At 40.5% G+C, this 23,524-nt stretch overlaps 1 protein-coding gene across 1 annotated transcript in view; it reads left to right on the top strand.

Moving 5' to 3' along the window:
* Positions 1 to 23,524, top strand: part of MYO3A (myosin IIIA) — a 137,030-nt gene that overhangs the window by 25,494 nt on the left and 88,012 nt on the right. Inside the window, exons 9-15 of the mRNA XM_075827529.1 lie at positions 5,240 to 5,339; positions 9,947 to 10,063; positions 11,802 to 11,906; positions 12,385 to 12,468; positions 16,135 to 16,337; positions 20,749 to 20,847; positions 20,948 to 21,062. Coding sequence (XP_075683644.1) covers positions 5,240 to 5,339; positions 9,947 to 10,063; positions 11,802 to 11,906; positions 12,385 to 12,468; positions 16,135 to 16,337; positions 20,749 to 20,847; positions 20,948 to 21,062 — 823 coding nt within the window. The remainder of the gene's footprint in view (positions 1 to 5,239; positions 5,340 to 9,946; positions 10,064 to 11,801; positions 11,907 to 12,384; positions 12,469 to 16,134; positions 16,338 to 20,748; positions 20,848 to 20,947; positions 21,063 to 23,524) is intronic.

The raw sequence follows: 23,524 nt of genomic DNA, 5'->3' as shown, positions 1-23,524 counted from the left end.
TGCAAGATTCTGGGATAGTGTCGTAGAACTTATCTCGTTGGTCTTTCACATTTCATTTCCTAAATCAGCTTGTGGGCCTGTTATCTCATTGGGATCAAGTCAAAAGCAAACACCAACGATATGCATGGCTGCAAGAATTCATGTAGCAGCAAAATAGAAAACACAAAACCTCTCCATCTTGGTGGTTCGGGAAAGGATTTCTAAAATTGTGCTCTATGAAAAACTGCACGCACTTAGGATGACACAATAGATCAGTCTTAGAAACTTGGCAACCATAAGCAGACCATAGAGATTCCTCTAGCATGTCCTGCTCTATCACTTCTTAATCTATGTGATGAGACTGATACTAACATTTGAGCTTTACATAGAGGCTTGCTGATCGATCAGTCCCACTTTTTCCTCCCAAATAAAAATGGAGACCTGACTCCCTTATCCCCTGTTTAATGTGATCGTTAAGCCTTATTTCTTAATGTATTTTTTATTTTAATGCTAGAAAGTCATAAATAATTAATACACAAAGAAAAACTCCTACCAAAGATGAATGGCTAACTCAAGAAAAAAAGAGTCCAAAACTACCATGTATTCATAAAAAATGCCAACAATTTATTAAATCACATATAAAATGGAAAACATATACTATAAAAGTATAGACTAGAAAAGAGGTCACCAGTAAAAAAAAAAAAAAAAATCACATTGTTACACGTGACTGCAAATCATCATGTCCATACCAGAACCATGTAAATCATGTATTAAGTACAAAAATGTGATGGATACATCATGGAGGGGACACTAGGGAAGGTATCAAACATATTAGGCGTACTGTACCAGTAAGTACACTATACCTAAGGTTATGCAACATAAATTTGTGATCTAGGGCAAGAAATGCCTTCAACCAGTCTCACATAATGGTAAAGAAGGTAGTCAAAATATATAAATGTACCTTACCCATGGTTTTGAAAGGTGGTTTCCTGGTAAATAGGAGCAATGTGCTCCCCAATGCGCATTTTCTGTGGATGGCTTCTTCAGGGGATGCATATGTGTCCAAAAGTCACCACTCTTTTTATACTCTGACCGCAAACACAGGTGTATAGAAAGGCGCCATTGGTGCTTCGGCTCATGTGCCCGGAAGAGAGGCGCTCCCCTCTTCCATTCCCCAGCGCCATTGCACATGCCCGAGCCCCTGACACGTCACAGGGGCTTCGAGCATGCACAGTGCACCTCATAAGGGCCGGAGCAGGGAACCCTTCGCCTCCCCTGGACCAGGCACATGTGCACCCCATAAGTATGGTCTATAATGGTAAAGAGAGAGAGATAGAAAGATATGAGAGAAAGAGATGATAGATAGATAGATAGATAGATAGATGGATGGATGGATGGATGGATGGATGGATGGATGGATGGATGGATGGATGGATGGATGGATGGATGGATGGATGGATGGATGGATGGATAGATAGATAGATAGATAGATAGATAGATAGATAGATAGATAGATAGATAGATAGATAGATAGATAGATAGATAGATAGATCAAAAAAGCTTCTTGAACCTACCCTCATCTTGTCGGTTATGAAATATACAACTTCTACAGCGAGGTGTATAAGCTAATCCCAGGGTAAATCAAGCCATAAAAGATCTAATTATTGTGTTTGATATCATGGCAGAGAAGTCTGACCTGAAAAGATGTAACTACAAGAGACCAAAAGAAAAACATTTCAACAGTTGTTTTGACCCTGAGTGCAAAGAAGAACTGATGACCCTAAGAACTGTCTCAAATAAGAAGCACAGAGACTCAAGCAACACTGATCTGAGGAAAGTCTATAAAAACATACAAAGGCAATACAAGACCATCCTCCGAAAGAAAAAACAAACTTACGTCTCCACCAAACTTAACCATCTCCAAAATTTTATGGACCTCTACAAAGATATCCAGAGGGACAAACAAAGCTGAGAACAAAAACAAATCATAACAAAATTGAAGGCTACACAAAGAATCTCACCCATTGTGTAAGGCCCCCTACACATCACATTTCTACACAATAAACATGTTCATACTGCTCCATTAGTCTGACGGAGACCAAAAGAGTGTCCTTTTGGTTTTCGTCGGGCTGGTATAAGATTTTTTGAAGGAAGGAATAGCGTAATAGACAACTCTATTCCATCTTGAGGGATCCCTCTAAAAAACATATACCGCACGACATACGTTTTTTAACATGGGAGCCTATGGTGACGGATGCTAGATTATGGAACAGGTAGACGTTGAACGTATACGTCGGGAATCTACTGACATCACTGTCCATATGTGATCAGTGATGTCAGGAGCTTCCCAATGCTTCCCAAATGAGTCCCCGGGCAGAGCATCGGAAGCTCTGCCTTCAAACTTTGGCACTTTGGAAGCTCCTGACTTCACTCTCCATATATGGACAGTGACCATCAGGGGCTTCTTCGAGGTTTCATGTCAAGATCTGTCAAAAGCCATACAATGCCATAGTTTCCAAACAGAGCATTGGCAATGCTCTGGCCGGAGACTATAGCATTATAAAGCTCTTGATATCACTGTTCATATATAAACAGTGACATTAAGAGTTTCCCAGGGCCAGAATTTTGACACTCTGGCTGGGGACTCCCGCATCGCAAAGATCCTGACGTTACTGTCCATATAGGGACAGTGATGTCAGGGACTTCTCCAGGGTCAGAATCCTGGTCAGAGCGTTGCCAATGCTCTGGCCAAGGACTCCGGCATCGTAAAACTCTTGACATCACTGTCCATATATGGCTTCCCCATGACCGGAGTCCTCGACAAGAGCGCTTGTAATGCTCTGGCCAGAAACTCCGGCATTGGAAAGCTCTTGACTTTAATGTCCATATATGGGCAGTGACATCCAGGACTTCCCCAGATGTCACTGACCAGGTGTCCTGACCAGAGCGCTTGCAATGCTATGGCTGGGAACTCTAGCATTGAAAGCTCTTGATATCACTGTCCATATGTGGACAGTGATGGCAAGGATATCTCCAGGGCCAAAGGTTCCCAGCTAGAGCACCTGCAATGCTCTTCTTTGGACTCCAGCCCTGGGGAAGCCTTGACGTCACTATCCATAATGTAAAGAGGCCTTAAAAGTACAGTGGCCTAGATGGACCCTGACCAGAAATGATAAAATACAGCCCACCAGAAATACAGGCGGCAATAGCAAAACACTCAATATTGTGCTGAGTACTTGCTACTTTCCTCAAATCGTGAACAAAGACCTCAAAACACCTATACACAAGAGTATAGACCCAGTCAATTACCGAGGGATATGAGTCAGCAGCAACCTGGGAAAGACTGTTCAACAGCATCCTGAATAACAGAATCCTCAGCTTCCTCACCTAGCACAATGTCCTCCGCAAAAGCCAAGCTTGGTTTATGTCAAACCAACGCATTACTGACCGCAACTACACCCTGCACAGCCTTATCAAGAGCCACGTCCACAATATAAAGCATGGAAATTTGTACGTCTATTTTGTGGGGCACTATTCAGTGTGGAACCCTGGCCTATTCCTGAAACTGCTAGAGAGTGGAATAGGAGGGAAAACTTATGATGTCATCAAAAGCTCCTAAACTGAGAATAGATGCAGCGTAAAGGTAAATGGGAGAAGAACGGCTTATTTCCAGCAGTGCCAAGAAGTTAGACATGGCTAAAGCTGGAGTCCAAGGCTCTTCAACATCTACATCAATGAACTGGCCACAGTTCTGGAGTCCTCCACAGCACTAGGTTTCACCCGGCACCAAGGTGAAATTTCTGTTGTAATGCAGATGACCTTCTGCTACTATCACCAACCGATTAAGACCTCCAAGACAACCTGCAAATTCGGGATAAATTCAGATCCACGTGGGCACTACCCATCAATCATCCAGGCATTCTTTCTGCATGCTAAACCACAGCCCACTTACAGACTGATAGATAAACCTACCTGGGCCTAGAAATCAATCAATTAATCAATCAATCAATCAATCAATCAATCAATCAATCAGCTTCAAACAAGACATAGAGATGCTAAAATACAAAGCATGCAAAACCTTCTATGCCATCAGAAGAAAACTGTACCATCTCAAACCGGTCTGGCTTAAAATCTTTGACTGCATCATCATCCCAATTCTTCTGTATGGCAGTGAAGTCTGGAGCCCTCACACACATGCAGACTAGTCAACGAGGGATTCCATCCCAACCGAAATATTACACCTGAAATTCTGAAAACACCTTCTCCAAGAACATCGGAGGACCTCAAACAGTGCCTGTCGAGCTGAGCTGGGCAGATTCCTACCACACCTTACAATCCAGAAGAGTGCGCCATCATTCTGGGCCACATACAAACAAGTCTTGGAAGAAGAGGCTTAATGTAGGAGAGTCTCTGATCTCTCCCTAGACTTCAGCTCCATGTAGGAGAGAGGGAAATTATACATCATGATGCTTGAAGACGAAAACACAGTGGGCAAGCAGCACAATGTATATAGTGCATACCAAAGATTGAGAAAAACAAGATATGCCATGCACTTCTATGACCCCCCTACCCTGTGTATGCCCCTATCCCCAACCCATCAGTACCTATCCATGAATCTCAATTCCCACTTGCTTTGGCAATTCTAATTTGTATTTGGTCCTGCCAATGAAGCTTCTTTTAATAGATAGATAGATAGATAGATAGATAGATAGATAGATAGATAGATAGATAGATAGATAGATAGATAGATAGATAGATAGATAGATAGATAGACAAATGGGTTATTGCTGGTTGACAATAAGAATGTATTTGGTAGATTTGGCATCTTATACCAGGATACTAGAACATTACATATAAGTATTATAGTACTTTGTCTCAGTAATGAATTTGCTATAGGCTCTGACACAAGTGGGTATATATTTTTTTTAAGGGAGTTTGTGTTTATTCAAAGCATGTTCGGTTACCATGACACACCTGATATAAGCACCTGGGCTTTATTCTGCTAAGTATATAATTTGACTGCAAATGAGGCTCTTTGACTTTGGACTAAATCCTCACCGCTCTCTTATGAACGTGGAAACAACTCAACAGAAGAGGCAATCTTTCATTTATTTTTCAGTCATTATAGCTTACATGTAAAAAAAACTCAACATTTTAAGCTTTGTTTGCTGATTCATAGAGTTGAATTGTTGAGGCTTTTCTTTTATTTGAAGACCATTTTCATATTTGGGAAAATAATACTTGGATTTTGGTCTTTAAGGCATGAAAGGATTCATACCAAGAAAGGCATCTTCAGAGAGTCTATGACATCCAACCAGAATGACGTGGATGACTTGGCAACCTTAGAAGTCCTGGATGAGGTATGCTTGAATATGATTTTGCCTTTTCGAATTGTAGGATATAAATTCATATTTTGTTAGCGTGACACAGAATGCATTGATTATTATTATTAGTAGTAGTTGTAGTAGTAATCATAGTTTTAAAGTGGTTGTCTTATCATGGACATTGGTGCATATCACTGGGATATGCCAGCAATGTCCAATAGGTAAGGGTCCAACCTCTGACAACCCACTAATCATTAGAGAGAAATGGCAATGTCGGCTGTACTCTGCTTTTTCAGCTCACTAGTCAATATCCTGGCAATATGCCACCATGTCTCTGATGAGACAACTCCTTTAGGGTCTTCAAATGTACTTGAGCTACTGGAAACCACCAATCTTTGGTTTGAGTCTCCAGTTTTCTCAATGGCAGATTTATGATTTCCATGATTGCATCTAGTATCATGGATGGAAGTCTGCTACTTCGAACTTGAATCCTTTGATTCAACAAGTTAAACCATTCTCTTCAATTCAACGTTAATTTACTGAATGTTTTGGTTCTCAGACCATGGTTAACGTTGACGGGAGACATCTCAATGGACATCCTGAAAATAAAGCAATAATGATAATTTTATGTTCACACCAGCGTCATGGCTTCCATTGATAACATGAGAGTTATTTCTGAGCAATTTTCTAATGGATACCAATGAATTCTAGTGCAACATTGATTTTCATGGGCCCATCAGGGTTCAGTTGGGGTCCCAGAGTTTTTGGACTGCAAGAATAGCGCTGGCGACCTTGTCACTCTAGAAAGTCTGACGGAAATCCGACTGACCCCATTAACTTTAGTATGAACAGAGCTTTACACAAACCATAATATAGCTTAATATAAAAGGGGAATTTATCATTGGCTGTATGATAATATTATGCCATTTAAAAGTCGCAAATTATGGCGCACACCATCTCCGCGCAATAATTTGCGACTTTTTGCTGTTTTACGCTGCCTTTGCCACTTCTATAAAAAGTAATAGGGAGTCTAGCGCAAGGGGGCTGCCACCCGCGGCCCGACAACTTCACTATAATTTACAGCAGAAACTGGCTTAAATTATAGCAGAAATTTACACCAGCTCGTAGCTGGCAGAGGTTTCCCCTTTTTGGGAGGTGTTCATCTCTTAATAAAATATGGGGCATCTTACTACGCTAAACGCACTTTAGATTAAGACTGGTGTATGAAACGTGAGTCTCACTAAATTCCACCCAAATTGTTTTGCTCTGTACACATTTTCATTCAATGCTCCATTCAGTGCAATTTCTGTCAGATAAGATGGCAACATTCAGCACTATTCCTGCCGTCACAACACCGACCACTACGACGGAATCAAGAAGAACCCTTTTGTAAGTCAATGCAGTCTCTCAGGCTCCATTAGTGTTCGTTGTATGATGGATCAGACACTGCATTGCGTCTTCCATTAGAAATAGAAGATATAATGCAGATGGAAACAGAGCCTTAGTATTACTGGTTTGTAATTATTATTAACAGAGGCGTAGCTAGGGGTTTAGCACAGGGGGGGGCAAAACATATCTGAGAGGGCCCCAACCCAGTGGGCCCCTCATAACACCTGTTTACAACTGAAGAGGCACATTCTAATTATATACCAGCCATCATCCCTGTATATAACCCCATCATCCCTGTATATTCCAGCCATTATCCCTGTTTGTAACCCCCATCATCTCTGTATATAACCCCCATCATCCCTGTGTATACCAGCCATCATCCATGTATATAACCCCCATCATCCCTATATACCAGCGATCATCTCTGTCTATAACCCCTATCATCTCTGTATATACCAGCCTGGCTAGTATATACAGGTAAGATGGGGTTTATAAACAGGGTTGATGGCTGGTATATACAGGGATGATGGGGGTTATATAAGGACTTGATGATGGCTGGTATACGCAGGGATGATGGGGGTTAATGCAGGGATGATGGGTGGACTACCCATCATCCCTGTATATAACAACCATCATCCCTGTAAATACCAACTATCGTTCCTGTATATAAACCCCATCATCCCTGTATATACCAGCCATGCTGGTATTTGCAGGGATGTTGGGGGTTATAAAGAAGGATGGTGGCTGGTACATACAGGGATGATGGGGGTTATATACAGGGATGATGGCTGGTATAAACTGGACCAGCCATTATCCATGTACATAAGCCCCATCATCCTCGTATACAACCCCATCATCTCTATTTATACCAGCCATCATCCCAGTGTGTAATCCCCGTCATCCCTGTATATACCAGCCATCAACCCTGTATATACCAGCCATCATTCCTGTATATAACCACCACAAAGAAAATAGAGAGACCGCAGCACACCAAGTTGTCAAGGTATCAAAAAGAGTGTCTTTACTCCAACATAAATAGCAACGTTTCGACCCAAATGAGGGTCTTTCGCAAGCTTGAGAATGACCCTCATTTGGGTCGAAACATCGCTATTTATGGTGTAATAAAGACACTCTTTTTGATACCTTGACAACTTTGTGTGCTGCAGTCTCTCTATTTTCTTTGTGTCTGTTTGGAGTTGAACTGGCTACGACTCCACACTGCCTGCACCGATTGAAAGTTTCTCCTGTCTAATGCCCCTCATGAGTTTTTCTGGGAATGTGATGTGCTGCTGATCTCTTTTCTTGTATATAACCACCATCATCCCAATAAAATACCAGCCTGGCTGGTATATACAGGGTTGATGGGGTTTATATATAGGAATGATGGATGGTATATACGGGGTTGATGGGGGTTATATGCAGGGATGATGCTGGTAGTCCAGCCATCATCTCCGCATTAACTCCCATCATCCCTGTATATATCAGCCATTATCCCTGTATACAAACCCCATCATCCCTGTATCCATTCATTATTGAGCAGGGGTGCTTGCTCACCCTCTCTTCTAACATGCAGGCTTCTTCTGCTCCTCTCTGGCAGGCAGTGTTAGAGGTTTGCTCTGCTCTAGCAGACGTGCCTAGCGTCTGTCCCTGATTATAATAGCACCATACACTGTGTCCCCCCCACACACACAGTGCTCCCTGTAGATAGTGCCCCCATAGAGCCTTCTGTAGATAGTGCCCCCATAGATCCCTCTATAGATAGTACTCACTTATAGCCCCCGGTAGATTGTGCCTCACATATAGCCCCCAGTAGATAGCGCTCTACATATAGTCCCCCTGTAGCTAGCGCTCTACATATAGACCCCTGTAGATAGTGCCCCACATATAGCACCCCCTGTATATAGTGCCCCACATATAAAGCCCCTGTAGACAGCTTTCTACATATAGCCCCCCCTGTAGATAGCACTCTACATATAACACCCCCAGTATATAGTGCCTCACATATAGCCCCCGTGTAAATCGTGCCCTACATATAGCCCCCCTGTAGATAGTGTCCCATATTTAGCCTCCCCTGTAGATTGTGCCCCACAAATATCCCCCTGTAAATAGTGCCCTACATATAGCCCCCCTGTAGATAGTGCCCTACATATAGCCTGCCCTGTAGCTTGTGCCCCACATATAGCCCCCCCCCCATAGATAATACCACACACTTTTAAGTGAAAAAAAACAACTTTACATACTCACCTTGATCCCATTCCAGTGCCGCCCTGTGTTAATGCAGGCCTGTTATCTTCTGAGCAGGTCTGCTGGGGCTGAACGATGCAAGCAGCGCGATGACGTCATTGTGCCGCTAGCATCGTTGAAAGGCACTGATTGGCAGGGCAGAATGACTTGCCACGCCAATCAGCGCCTTTCAACAATGGAAGCGCCACCGTCGTTGAAAGACGCTGATTGGCGGGCCAAGTCATTCTTCCCTGCCAATTAGCGTCATTGTTAGGCGCTGAATGGTCGGCCATTCAGCACTTATGTATGTTATTTTATCTGCGTCCTATAGACGCAGGGCCAATTAGTGCAGGAGGGGGTGGCGGCGGCTTCTTTCAGTTGCGCCGCCGCCCCCTCAGACAGGCAGCAGGCTGCCCTGTGTGGCGTGGTCGTGGCGGTCATGGCGGGGACAGCGGGAGCGGCGGTCATGGCGGGGGTGGTTGCGGTCGCGGTGGGTTCCACCAGCTCAGTGGGCCCCGGGCCGACCCCCCCCCCCCCCCATCTAGCTATGCTACTGATTATTAGGTATACTTGTCTTCGTTTGATTCAGTTTGGTGTTTCAAAAGAAAAAAGAAAATTGCTGATACTTACAGCCAATGGACCACTAACTTATTTTTTCTATGGTCAATCTGTGGAATCCGGTCCTGCTTGTGATATACATTATTTTTTATATTATATATTTACAAATTAACAACATTTTTATTTAACTGTTTCTTTAGTAAACCATGGTTTCATGATTTCAGATAATTCGATTGGTTTACTACGATAAAACAAGGATAAAAATTATGACAGGAAATGGCAAATAAGAAACTTTGACACTACAGTGGTCCTATACTAAAAAAAAATGTGTTTACATAATTTAAAAAATTGCAGAAAATAAAAAAGCTGACTCGTTTGCACAGTTATGACAACTAAACCCTAGTATTATATTTCAATGAGACTGAAATATTATAACTTGTCATTTACATGCAGTTCTTTATTGCTTGTTACAGAATACTGTGACAGACCAGCTTCAAAAGCGTTACAACAGGGATCAGATATACACCTATGTAGGAGATATTCTTGTTGCTGTCAACCCATTTCGAAGTTTGGATCTCTACTCATCACAGGTCTGATAATTTTAATTATTCCTTTGTAAATATATGGAAATTACTGTTTTAGCATAGTCATATATTTAAATGGTTTAGCAGTGTGCTTATGTTGGGATATTGGCAGTTATACACAATGGGGTATTTAAGTAATAAAATGTTAAAATAGAATCTGCATATTGAAGGATTTTTCTGGTTTTACATAGCATCAGATCTATGTCTACCTATTGTTTTAATGCATCTATAATTAAAATTGAAGCAACTTTACAGACAGCTGCTATGCAGACCTACAATATGTGTTTCCATGGTTACAGACTACAAATAAACTCTGTGTAGTCTGATCTTGCAGTCATATTCCCACATGTCCCCTACCGCTTGTTAACCTATTGAATGCAAGTTAGCAAGAAGTAGTAGTTAGATGCATGACACAAAATAGTAGGACATATAGCCGTAAGGTTGTGTTTACACGTCCTGGTCAATTTGTGTTTTTTCAGTGATTTTAAAATTTTTACCATATTGTGTAAAAAAATGCAAATCAATTGTGATGTATGAACGCAGCCTAAAAGTGAATGCTTTGGCAAAACATGGAATACTTGATCTAAGAGGGCGGAGATCAGACACAGTCACCTCACTTGCTTCACTCTTCATCTGCTATTGACTCTTCCTATCAGATCCCACTAATATTTTACTGCTGTTTAGTGTTTTTTTTTAAAGAGTGCATTGAGTATTAGAACTTCATATTGATCTATTGACTGCCAGCCGCTCTGTTTTTACAAACCAAAACACGATCGAAAAACTCCACGAAAACACCATAAAACTTCACCTAAATGATTTTAATTCAGCCTAAAGTGGTTTTCCAGGACTTGCCCAATTATGCAAAAACTCACTATACTTAGGCCTCATGCACACGACCGTAGTGGTGTGCACGACCGTGATTTTCGGCTCGGAAGGCCGCGGAGTGTCACCCGCGGGTCGCCCGCAAATCGTGGGCCGCGAACATGGCCGTGTGCATTAATTTCTATGAGCCTGGACTGCAAAACACGGCTGTAATAAGACATATCCTATCTTTTTGCGGTGCATGCTCCTGGGCAATGCACGGACCGTGGAAACCACGGTCGTGTGCATGGGCTCATAGAAATTAATGCGACCACAATTCACCCGCAGATTTGCGGGTGAATTGCGGCTGCAAAAACAAGTTTGTGTGCATGGGGCCTTAACGTTACAAATCTTAGTTGGTTCCTTGCACTCAGATGCAACCACTAGGCTGTAGTGACAAGTAAATACCATTCACACTTATATTTAGTTCTTGGAGGGGGTGTTACAGGTTCTTATTAAAGAGACACAGCTGGCATGGAATCTTACAGACAATGTTCCATTGGAAAATAAATATGCAAACTCGTTCTCCAAGACCAGAGCCTTCTACGGGTCGGACATTGACTTACAGGAAAGCTACCTCCAATAGGTGGCACTAGAGAGATTGTTTTCCTTCTAGAGGAGAACTAACACACATATATTCATAAATGTTTCTGGATGTTCTCCTAATTGGAGATATATAGGGGCGCAGACATTTTCCCCAACCTTATATCACTAATTCCTTTGCTGGCCACTACAGTCAACCTCTCCGCAGCCTGGAATGGAAACAATATATTGTATTCTTTTGCACTACTATTGAATATAAGACACATTTATGGATTAGTAACTTTTTAATTTGCTCAATTTTGTAGATCTGCATCAGATAATGGTAATTCTATTTTCACAGCATTCAGAAATATACACCAGCGCAAAAAGGACTTCAAACCCACCACATATCTTTGCTGTTGCCGATATAGCTTATCAGTCTATGGTTACATATCATTCTGATCAGGTATATTCTTGGTTTTTTTTTACTTTTTTTTAAATACATTTTTAATTTATTTTTAAATATCGTCATCCACCCTTTTTTTCTACAATTTCATCATAGGTTGCCACTGTTTCCCCTTCTATGCCATTGTCATGACCCCTGGTCCAATTCCCAAACTGCTTGTGTGCTAACAATGCATTTATATTTAAGAGGGGAGTCCTGCTCCGGTTTCTGTCACCCAGTAGCAAACCCGATAGAACTAACCGAGGCTTAGTCTGCTTACTCCAAGGGCCCCATAGCGGCTACATGGTTTGCCTTTATGCTATGCATGCCCTTCGGTGCCGTATTTCAGAGATAATCTGTCCTATATTTGAAATTGTAGACAAACAAAGATACAGTAGGGTCCCATAGAAGTCTATGGATGCCGTACAATATTTTTGTAATGCATTTCTCACAAATTGAAAAAAGTAATAGAAGCTGCTTTCTATTCTTTTAAATTTAGTGCATTGTTATTTCTGGTGAGAGCGGTGCCGGAAAGACAGAAGGGGCTCATCTTCTGGTCCAGCAACTTACTGTCCTTGGAAAGGTAAAATCACGTTGTAAATTTTATATTAAAGTGGATGATTGCAAACATGACAAAGTAAAAAAATAATGAGCAGTGAAGCAATTAATACATATTATATTGATACAATATTCTGTTTCTTTGGTAGTCATCTTTCATTTTCAGTACACAAGCATAGTAGTTTAGCTATGCAAGAGTAAGGCAGTCAAAGCACTAAAGCTACAAGCAGAAAAATATTAACCATTTTCTTCTACTGGACCAGTAGACAGTTGCATGATGGAAAAAAAACTGTTCTCTATCTCTAGTAACCAAAAAGCTTAGTGTAAGGCCCCCTATGACCTGACCATGACCAAGCCTAGCGTCCTCTTCCTTGTAACCTGGGAAAATACTATGCAGAACCTGTTGACTGATTGCGGCTTATAGTAGGTACATCTGCATAAAGAGAACAACTTTGCAAGGCCAACTAAATGCAGGACCTTTAGTTCTACAGCATATCCATTTCACAGCACTGAAGAGAATCAAAGTACCCCATTAGAGAATTATGAGATAGTGGTCCCCTACCTCCATCAATTAGCCAGAGCAGGGAGAGCCTACAAATAACATCTCACTCTCTGGAGGACCAACAACATCATTGATTTCAATGATAACCATGCAATGTTTTATTCTCCCTGTGGGGGAGCTGCAGATGAATTAAACACTTGCTGCTGGGTTCCTCTGCATATTGGAGCTGATTGATGGGCATCGGCTAATCATCAATGGACCCTTCTAACAAAAGGGCATTGTAAAAAGTTGGACAATCCTTTTAATTAACATAAGATGACGATGACATGCTAGAGAGTATGGACCTGATCCCAAGGAAATATAAAAAATTTTTCGTATATATATTCAAAATAAATTCTGCATTTATCTCTGCGTCTCTGGCAATTTTCAGCATTACTCATTTTGGAATTCTGTTTTTTCTTATTATTTTAATTTCATGTCTAAAAGAAATAGTATAATTTTCTGACTTTAATGTAAAATGTAATTAATCTAGATATTGTAAATCATTGTTTAAAAACTTGTTCCTCTGGGGGAACTTAGTACAGAATGTGTGAAAAATCAACATAAACAAACATTTTCTTCACGCCTGAAATTTACCTAGTGACTCTATGGGAATTTTGCTTGCAAAACAGCCTTATTTAACTTTCACTAAATAAATTATATTTGTCTAACTAAGCTCTATAAGGGAGAGCGATGATATTTGTTCAGATCCATGGAAAGTGTAGCACAGTAAAAAGCTGCAATTCTTCATAAATTATTTTCATCACAGAACAGAATATGATTGGTTGATGTCATTAGTATAAAATTCATTAAGTAGCTTAATTGCTGGGAGGCAATGTGAGTGGGTGAGATAATTATCATATAAAGAAATCAGTGTACTCATTGTGAAATAGAATGTTAGAAATGTTTTTTAGAACAATGCAAATTTTGTCTATTCTAGTATGTGCGAGTATATCAAAGGAATATTGGCAAAACATGATTTGCATAAAAAGATTGTTGAAAGTAAGTGAGAGCGACAGTATATTGAATAATCGCAATGCCCAAAAAATAGGTAGACATAGGAGTCACATAACATTTAGTACTATGTGTGATTGGGTGTTTGTTTAAAGTGTAACTAAACTTTTAAAAAAATTCTGACATGTCATAGTGACATGTCAGAAATTTTGATCGGTGGGGGTCCAAGCACTAAGACCCCCACAGATCGCTAAAACAAAGCATCATAAGCACTTGGTGAGCGATGTGCCGCTTAGTTTCTGATCGGCTTTCCTCGGAAAGCCAAGCGAGCGGTGTAATAGACTTTCTAATGAGCCCGTACACCGCTCCGAGAAAAGCTAATCGGGAACAAAGTGGCACAGCGCTCACCCGAGCGCTTCTGCTGCTTCCATTTAGCTATAGATGGGGGTCTCAGTGCTCAGACCCCCACCGATCAAAATTTCTGAGATGTCACTATGACATGTCAAAAGTTTTTTAAAAGTTTAGTTATCCTTTAATGGTAAAACTAGTGTATTTCTATGTTAGCCTCTACATTTCGTATTGTCCTAGAGACCCAAAGGCAGCTTTTCACTGCTTTAAGGTCTACATGGTGTGAGGAAGGGTACTGTAGTTCAGTTTGTCCCAATATAATTTGTAATGGCTTACCCCTATTCAGAGATGCAGGGTTGAATTAGGCACACCAGAATACCAGGGTTTCTATTGGTGGGCCCGGGTTTTAACACAACTATGAACTACATTCAAGTACAAGACAACCCTATTTGAAGCTGGTTTAGAGCCCATAACTTTCGGCTAGGCATGTTTTTTTATTAATTTTATTCACAAATATCATATTAGAACTGATCAATAACAGCATAGTTTTGGGTGTAATTAAGTGTGAACAAACACATGTTCTGTATAGATGGAGGATGGCCCTCAAAATCATGTCCTCTGTTAGGCCCAAGGAACCCCAGTCCAACACTGGCCAGGTGACATTTGCAAGCAATGGAGCTGGAACCAGCCAGAGGTTGATGCCAGCCTTCTCACTGACAATAGATGGAAGAAGACCTGTCCTTAACAGGTTCCCGACCGCTGGCTGTGTATTTACGGCCAGCGGTCAGGGTCCTTAAAACCCATGCCATAGACTATTTACGGCTTTCAGGCAGCTGAATATCGGGTCACCGGCAGTCCGTGACTGCTGGGGACCCTGAGGAGAAGAAAGAAGCATCTTTCGCTGCTTCTGTCTTCTCTGATCTCTTTTACACAGCGCTCAATGAATGCTGTTTATAGGAATAAAGGCAGCGGCCGCGCCGCTGTCTCTATTGGTCCCGGTGATCATGTGACTGGTCACATGATCGCTGGGTGCCGTTAGTGGCAGACTGCTGCTAGGTCTAACTAGACCCAGCACAGCCCCATTAGTGACAATCGTCACTATGAGAGGGCTGATTTCCCCTGTAACTGGGGCTGCTGTGCAGCTCCAGTTACAGTGGAAAAACATTGTGTAAAAGAAAGAAAAAAAATATATAAAGTCCCCCAAAGGTCTTTTCTGACCTTTGAGGGACAGACCCCCGTAATAAAAAAATAAAAGTAAAGTAAAGTGCAAAAAAAAATTAATAATAATACACATAAAATACCCACACCAAAAAAAACGTCCCCCCCAGCCAATCATTGTCGTAACGCTAGCCCGAACCCAATTACCCTAATATAGACATGTAATATATTAAAATTTACAGTAGACAATGACGATCACAAATAAAATGTCTATTTTAGGGTAAAACTATGTTGTTACCAAAAGCAAAATAGCTGAAAATAAAAAAGCTTATTTTTTTTACTATTATTTTCAAACTTTGAGCTTAAAAATTCTAAAATAGCAAACAGGTTGTGTATAAAAATAATAAAAAAAGAAACCTGCATTGTCTACGGAAAAAACAACGACAAAATCACATCGCTAGCCCAACAAATAAAAAGTTATAGCCGTTTAACTAACGCGTGCTAAAAATGGCTAAACGGTGTCTGGTCCTGAAGGCTCAAAATAGCCCGGTCCTGAACCGGTTAAATGGGACAGAGGATTGTGGTGGTGTGAACTAGCTCCAGATGTTTAAGCGGCACCATGTTGATGCAGATTTTAGTAAAGCAAGATAGAACTGAAAAAAATATTGTAACCAGTTTTAATTTTTCTAGGCCAACAACAGAACCTTGCAGGAGAAGATTTTGCAGGTGAATAACCTGGTTGAAGCCTTCGGAAATGCATGCACTATTATTAATGAAAATTCAAGTCGCTTTGGGAAATACTTAGAAATGAAATTCACAAACAATGGAACAGTTGTAGCAGCCCAAATATCTGAGTATCTCTTGGAAAAATCTAGAGTTGTCCACCAGGCAATGTAAGTTGTTAGTCTTCATTTATAGTTATTTACTCAGACATTATATTTAGTAGAGTTTTAAATTTGCTGAGATCTAACCCTATTTCGCATCATAAAGCAACATATTGGAGTAGCAGAAGTGAAATATATTTTCTTGTTTATTAAGGTTATTCTATCAACCTTTTAGATTTGGGTGAAGTTATATCTTAAGGAAACCAAACCCAAAATTAAGCTTTGATTTTTTTGGTAATGTAAGAATTTTATTGCCCTATTTGTTGCGACATAAGCATTGTTTATTACATTGTGCATTAGTTTATCCCCATGTTATTATGCTCTTCGCACTCTGCGTATGCATTTTTATGTTAACATATATGAATTTTTTTTAATTGAGTATTTTTTTGGGGGAAGGTCAGGGATTTTCCAAAAAATACATACAATTCCACAACAATCTGTCACTGTTTGTGATTCCCGACCCACCACAGTGCTCCATGTACCCGGCTGAGGACCGGTCTGCTTTTCCCAGAGCTGTGGCATTCTGTCGCCTAGGTGATGACACAGCTCCCTTCTCTGTACTGTTCACAGCTCAGCCTCGGGATCAAGGACCAGCCACGGTGAATGATATCATCAATTGGAGAAATTAAAGGGGAGTTCCTTGCTTATTTCTCAGCCCTGGTGTAAGTTTTGTGGTATTTTTCCTGTTGCCCTCTTGGATTCACTGTGTTTGATCCGGCTTTCGTCTTGACTCCACTTGATGTGATAATCTGTGCACCAATCTCTGGTTTGATCCTGACCTTGCCTCCGAAAATCGATTTTTGCACCTGATGTTTCCCACCAGTTACTGACCTGGATCCGTTTGACCATGATACCGATTATGCCCGCCATCTGTAGCCTGAACGTCTGTTGGAGATGGTCCTAGGAACCGCAACCTGGAAATCTTATTAGCAAAATCCATAACCTTTGCGGGGGTTAAGGGTGAAGATTCCTTATACATTCCACACCGGGTTTTGCCTGCGCCGACTCAATAATAGTCACTGTCATTCATTGTGCTTGCCTGCTGCCAAACTTCTACTGCGCTGGAGCACAACTCCTTGTCCGACAAATTTGCATATTTTCATTGAAGTCTGTTTCCACTAAGTTGTTCTACTCTGCATCACCGCTCCTGAGACATCACCCAAGTTCCATCTACGCTAGCCGGGGAATGGTAGCCATCTACGCACTTGGATTTATATTCAAATTCGGAGATATAGCAACACAATCAAGCACATATACCTGGCTCCTAGCAAAAGGGAAGCATCCCGTCTTCCCTATTCCAGCTACACTCAATCCATCCCATAACCCAATTCACTTATTATGTATTGTATGAATCTCCGGCTATCATTGAGTCCAAGACTAAATCGTGACTCATTGCTGAAGAGGACAGACCTCCATTCCAGCCTCCATTAACTACTTGCTGTGCGCTACAATAGTCTTTGAGATTTGTGGTGTGTGTGGACAATGGAACACCTGTAGCTCGTAGCCCAATGTCGTGCAAACACCTTCTGAAGGTTTGTGTTGACACTGGCTGTCGCCTTAGGCTTGGTTCATGACGTCTAATTTCACTCCACTAATTCTTCCAATCAGACGATCTATCCATGCAGAGGATGGCCTCCGCGCACCTCTTGTTGTCATTCCCATTCGTTGTTGTTCTCTCAATCCCTGGGACAAGCAACTTGAACAGTGCTGGCATCTCGGCCTGGCACGGCGACGAACAGGAGGCATCGCACAAAAAACTTTGCTTTCAATCTGGTTTTTTTGTCTCTCTAAGGGTATGTGCACACGAGAAGTGGCTTTTACGTCTGAAAAGGCAGACTGTTTTCAGGAGAAAACAGCTGCGTCGTTTCAGACGTAAAAGCTCCTCCTCACATTATGCGAGGCGTCTTTGACGCCCATAATCTTGAGCTGCTCTTCATTGACTTCAATGAAGAACGGCTCAAATTACGTTGCAAAGAACTGCCCTGCACTTCTTTGCCGAGGCAGTCAATTTACGCGTCGTCGTTTGACAGCTGTCAAACGACGACACGTAAATGACAGGTCGTCGGCACAGTACGTCGGCAAACCCATTCAAATGAATGGGCAGATGTTTGCCGACGTATTGGAGCCCTATTTTCAGACGTAAAACGAGGCATAATACGCCTCGTTTACGTCTGAAAATAGGTTGTGTGAACCCAGCCTTACAGATTGGAGCTTGGTGCTTGAAAATTTGATCATTTGCAGATCCTAGCGACACCTGCTACTTCCTCGATTTGCACAACCTTACGGCTCACCTTTCTTGGTGTTGCAATTTCAATGTTGATGAGTGTACTATCTACATAAGGCTCGATTCACATGGTGCAGTCAAATAGCATTTTATAACGCACTTTTAAATAGGTTTTCAATTTTGCAAAAAGTGTGAAAAAAAACACAATTCGACTGGGACTTGTGAATGTACCCTAAAAGTTTAGAAGAGATTTTCATAAGAATGTAAGCACAAGAACCAGGGTACACTTCTACTTCTCTGTTACTACCAGAGAAGATTATGTCGTTATGTGCTTGTTTGTAAAAATTCACTGCTGAGAGAACACAGCAGGAAGAGTAATGGGTACTTTGTTTATCGTACTCTGACTGTAATGTTTTACATAAGCGCAACTCTGCTTGATGTGCAACGACACTCATTTATGGGAATACACAAATGGAAGGTCATAAATATCTACAAGCTACCACCATAATCCTACATATGTCGTTCAAAACAGCCAGATCCTGTAACTATCAAATAACCAATGTAGACATAACCTTGGATGGAGCCAAACTGACAATAATCTGTCTATTTAACATCTAAGGCTACTTTTTCTGATTATTGCATACTGCTTTTGTAGACAGGATATAAATATGTAAATAGTCTAATTAGAAGTTTTTAGGATCTCTGCTTGTAGTCATCCAATAGAAATCTTTATTGTTTATTTCCAGTGGATACAAATTTGTCCCGGTCATACGATACACAAAGGTGCTCATGTCTTGTGCAAGAGAATCGGAGATGAGAAAACATACCAGGGGCCGATTGGCCATGCCAGCACTCGTCTGTAGGAGAAAGCTGAGCTCTTTTTAAAAATACTGGGTCCTATACCCCCAAAGTTAGCAGTTTGAATGAGTTTTCTTGTATCCTCACACAGCAAGAAAGCCTATGTGAGTAAAAAAAGAATATATTTGACCTCTTCAGAGAATTGACAACCTAATTCCATTTCCCATGCAAACAGATATAAAGGCTTACAAGGGAAAGCAGAATTCGGCAGTTCTTTGTATAGTCTTTAAAGCTGTTTTGGGGGGAGCTTGGGAAGGAGTAGGACAATATCTAACCAGTTAGGGATGCGTGTATACGGCGGGATAGAGGTCTACCTAAAGACCTATAACACTGTCGAAAGGATCGTTTTTGAAAAAAGAAGAGATTGTGAGTATGCGAGCTCGGGAGAATGTTCGCAATATCTACCATCTTGTCTCCTCTAAAAGCAGATCTAATGGTGATCTCCTGTAGAGAACTTCAAGGTTACGGGAAGGCTATAGGCTTTTTAAGAAGGATTGAGGGGGCTAATTGCAATATTATTAATTAGAGGAGATGGGGTAGACCAAAATAGTTGCCAGGCCTGATTTGTCTGCCAAACTTTCAGATTGCCCCTGTGATATTGGAAGGATGGGCTATACGAAGCCCAAAGCTTTAGTTGATGGATTTAGCCTAAGAGGTGCTTATCAATATTTATATGGGGCGCTGTTTGTAAAACGAATTGAAGCCAATGGGCAAGTTGATAAACAAAGTAAAAAGTGTGAATGTCAAGTTGTGCAAAAGCCATTCTAACTCTGGTCTGAATAAGTTGGAAATGGGCGAGACGTGGGTCCTTATTATTTCAGAGGAATTTAATAAACAAACTGCGGGTTGTTCTCAAAAAGCAGCAAGGGCGGTGGAGTGGGACAGTCTGCAGCACGTAAAGAAGTTTAGACAGAACATACGTCTTGTGAATATTTTATATTTAATTCGATGTGGGGTGAAGATATTAAATGCTGCTGTAGTATGTGTAAAGGAACCAATGTGTAGCCCTGGTATTTAGGGGGGATTGTCTAATTTTCGCAATGAGGGTTTCCATAACCAGGATGAAGAGGGAGGGAAACAGGGGGCAACTTGTCGTGTACCATTTTTTATGCAAAATGAGACAGAGAGGGTGCCGTTTACTTTGATTCTAGCATGAGGGTCATGATAGAGCGAGAGTACAGCATAGATAAATGATAAAGAGAAGTGGAACCATTCTAATAAGTCCTGCAAAAATAACTTATTGCCTATTGTTTTGATGAAGATAGTGATTATTAAATGATTGTATTAGTACTTTCTCCTACAGTACATGCTTTTTTATTCATGTTTTGTTGTTTTCAGAGGAGAAAAGAATTTCCACATTTTCTATTACGTTTATGCTGGATTGTCAGAAAAGCAGAAACTTGTACATTATAAACTACCAGAAAACAAGCCTCCAAGGTAATACAATACATTAGACTAAAACATGTTACCCAATGATGGCAAGTTATTACTTTTCCAGTCGCATTTAAGTGCTAATAATTTATCTCTAAACTTTCAGATACCTACAAAATGAGCATATTAAAATGCTACAAGATTTTATGAGTAACACGTTCTACAAAACTCAGTTTGACTTAATTGAACAATGTTTCAAAGTAATAGGTTTTACAATGGAGGTGAGTGATTACATCTCTTCTGTCCCTGGTATTTCATTAGTGTATTGTACATATTCACCAAAACTAGTGACACTTATTTCGGTTTCCCCGCCCGTTTCATGACCAATATGCATACTCACAAGTTGTAACCGTTATACAATGTACAGTGCATTTTATTAACAACAGAAAATAGTATTCTTATTGCTACACATTTGTCACAATGTATCATTTCTGATTTGAAAACAAAAGGTAGTGTTAGCTAAAGGACCGATACAAAATGAGCACAGTGACCCTGTATCTAAGTCTATTATGTGTGATACTGTCTGTTGGGGCCATGTATCTAAGCATGGGGTAACCCCCACAAATCTTCAACTAGAGTCTTGCCTGGCAATCTGGTGGCTGGTTTTCCCTAAAATTTGCTGAACCCACGCTGTTGCTCCACCTATTCTAGTGGAAATTAGTCCGAGATGCGCAGCGCTGGGAATGCTTGAGTAATTTCGGGACTCCCATGCTATTCATTTGATTATTTATTTTCTGGTTTATTCTATAACAGAGCACAGTAAATGGTAAATGTTTTATGGCATGCATATATTTCTTTCTTTCTATATGCTATACTGTAGAACGCTCACAAAATTGGTAATTTTTGTGAAGTGCATGGGTTGCACTATTAACCCTTACCCTGGATCCCATAAAGGCTAAGGATCGCCCTACTTGTCTATGTCCACAAGAGTAGGAATGCAAGCCTGTACCAGGCATAACGGGACTTGTTTTGTTTAAAGATTTCCACTTTGACGGTTTGGTCAATAAATCATTATTCTAAGCTTGGGGATCATGCGTTTGTGCTTTGGAAAATGTAAGACAAGTCTTAAAGGCGTTATCAAAACCAGTAGTTTCCACCTTCTTAATGTAAAGTCAGGAAACTTGGCTTTAGAAGAAGCTACATATGTGTGCACTCATCTTTTTTATTCTGGGATTTTGCAGCTTCTTGTGGTTGAATGGCCTCTTGCTGCCTCTTCTGTCATTGTGGCATATTGTTGCTGTATCAACTTTTTAGTGATGGCTTCAACCTCACAGTAAGGTTTACAATGAAATGAGATACATCCAACAGGGCTATCCTCATTTTGGCTGAACTGTGGTCAAACATAGTTATGACAAAACAAAAAAAGAGTCCATTAAAGGGGTGTCTAGTTTAGAAAACTCAAATATACATACCCTATTAGGGTATTCTGAATTAAGAGGGATGGAGTCAAAGAGGAGCATCTCTTGCTCTGAAGGACCTGTCCTGTTTTCCATTACACAGGCAGCCCATTGTTTTGAATGGACTATGTAATGTTTAGTTTTCCCTGTGGTGGAGCTGCAGGGAAATTGAACACTTACTCCCAGGTTTCTCTGCAGATTACAGCTGACCGATCGGGAGTCCCTTTAGGAGGACATTAAGGGACCCTTCAAATAAGTAGAGATTGTCTAATGCAAACAACCCCTTTAAGTTTAACCAAATGTAGGAAGACAAACCCACTGGCCAGTTGTAAGTAGTTATACTTTACCTAAATTTTACTTAAATAGTAATTTTTTTTTTTGAAAATAATAATCTTAAATATCATTAGACAATAGACATAAGATACATGTCTGGTAATTCTTTTTTAAATTCTGCCATTCATTCCTCAAACAGTTGGTCATACCATAACATAACTACAACTGATGGCTTTCCTCCACACACAGCTGATTTTGTATTATATAATGTTGGATCAAACTATTAATGTTCCAAATCTTTACACTGACTCTTTTTTTTTAGAAATCTATTTTCTAAACTGAACAAACCAAAGTTTAAGGTTTTCCTGCCTCCTATCTTATCTTTTATCAATTTGGTTGTATGTCTCTGAACCCTCTCCATTTCTATTTTTTTTTTTTATTGTTGTGCTGTCAAAAACTATACCCCCTGTTTAAGATGTGGCATCTCATGTATTTCATGAATACTTTTCTTAATTTGTGAGTTTGTATCTTTCTTTTTATAAACTCTTATATTTTGTTTGCTTTTGCAACTGCTTCTTGGCATTGAGTGATGTTACTCAACAGGTTGTTTACCGATGTTCCTTTGTTCTATTTTTCCCAGTTGTATGCTATCCGCTAAATCTAAATAGTAATTAAATTTCATCATATTGCTGATTGAGCAAATATTGGAAAAGTTCCTGGGAGTTCCTTAAACAAATGCGCTAAAATTTCAAAAGCTCAATTATTTATTTACTCAGTTCTCCGTCTAATATAATATTTTGTTGAATGATCAGATATAATTTGGAACAACAGGTTAACTTTGTGTACTTGAAATTGGGCACATTTGTTTTTTACAGGACTTAATATGTATGTCATACAGATGTAGCCGTCTTTACCTTGACTTTTAACGCATTAAATACACAGTGGCTAGATCCCTTAGCTTGAGTTTTTCAATGACTTTTCAATGCCTATTGTTGTGTGATATCACGCTGCAG

Source organism: Rhinoderma darwinii, chromosome 5 (assembly GCF_050947455.1).
Source record: "Rhinoderma darwinii isolate aRhiDar2 chromosome 5, aRhiDar2.hap1, whole genome shotgun sequence".
Taxonomy (NCBI): Eukaryota; Metazoa; Chordata; class Amphibia; order Anura; family Rhinodermatidae; genus Rhinoderma; species Rhinoderma darwinii.
Note: the sequence above shows the minus strand (reverse complement) of the source record. Positions and strands in the feature narration are given on the sequence as shown.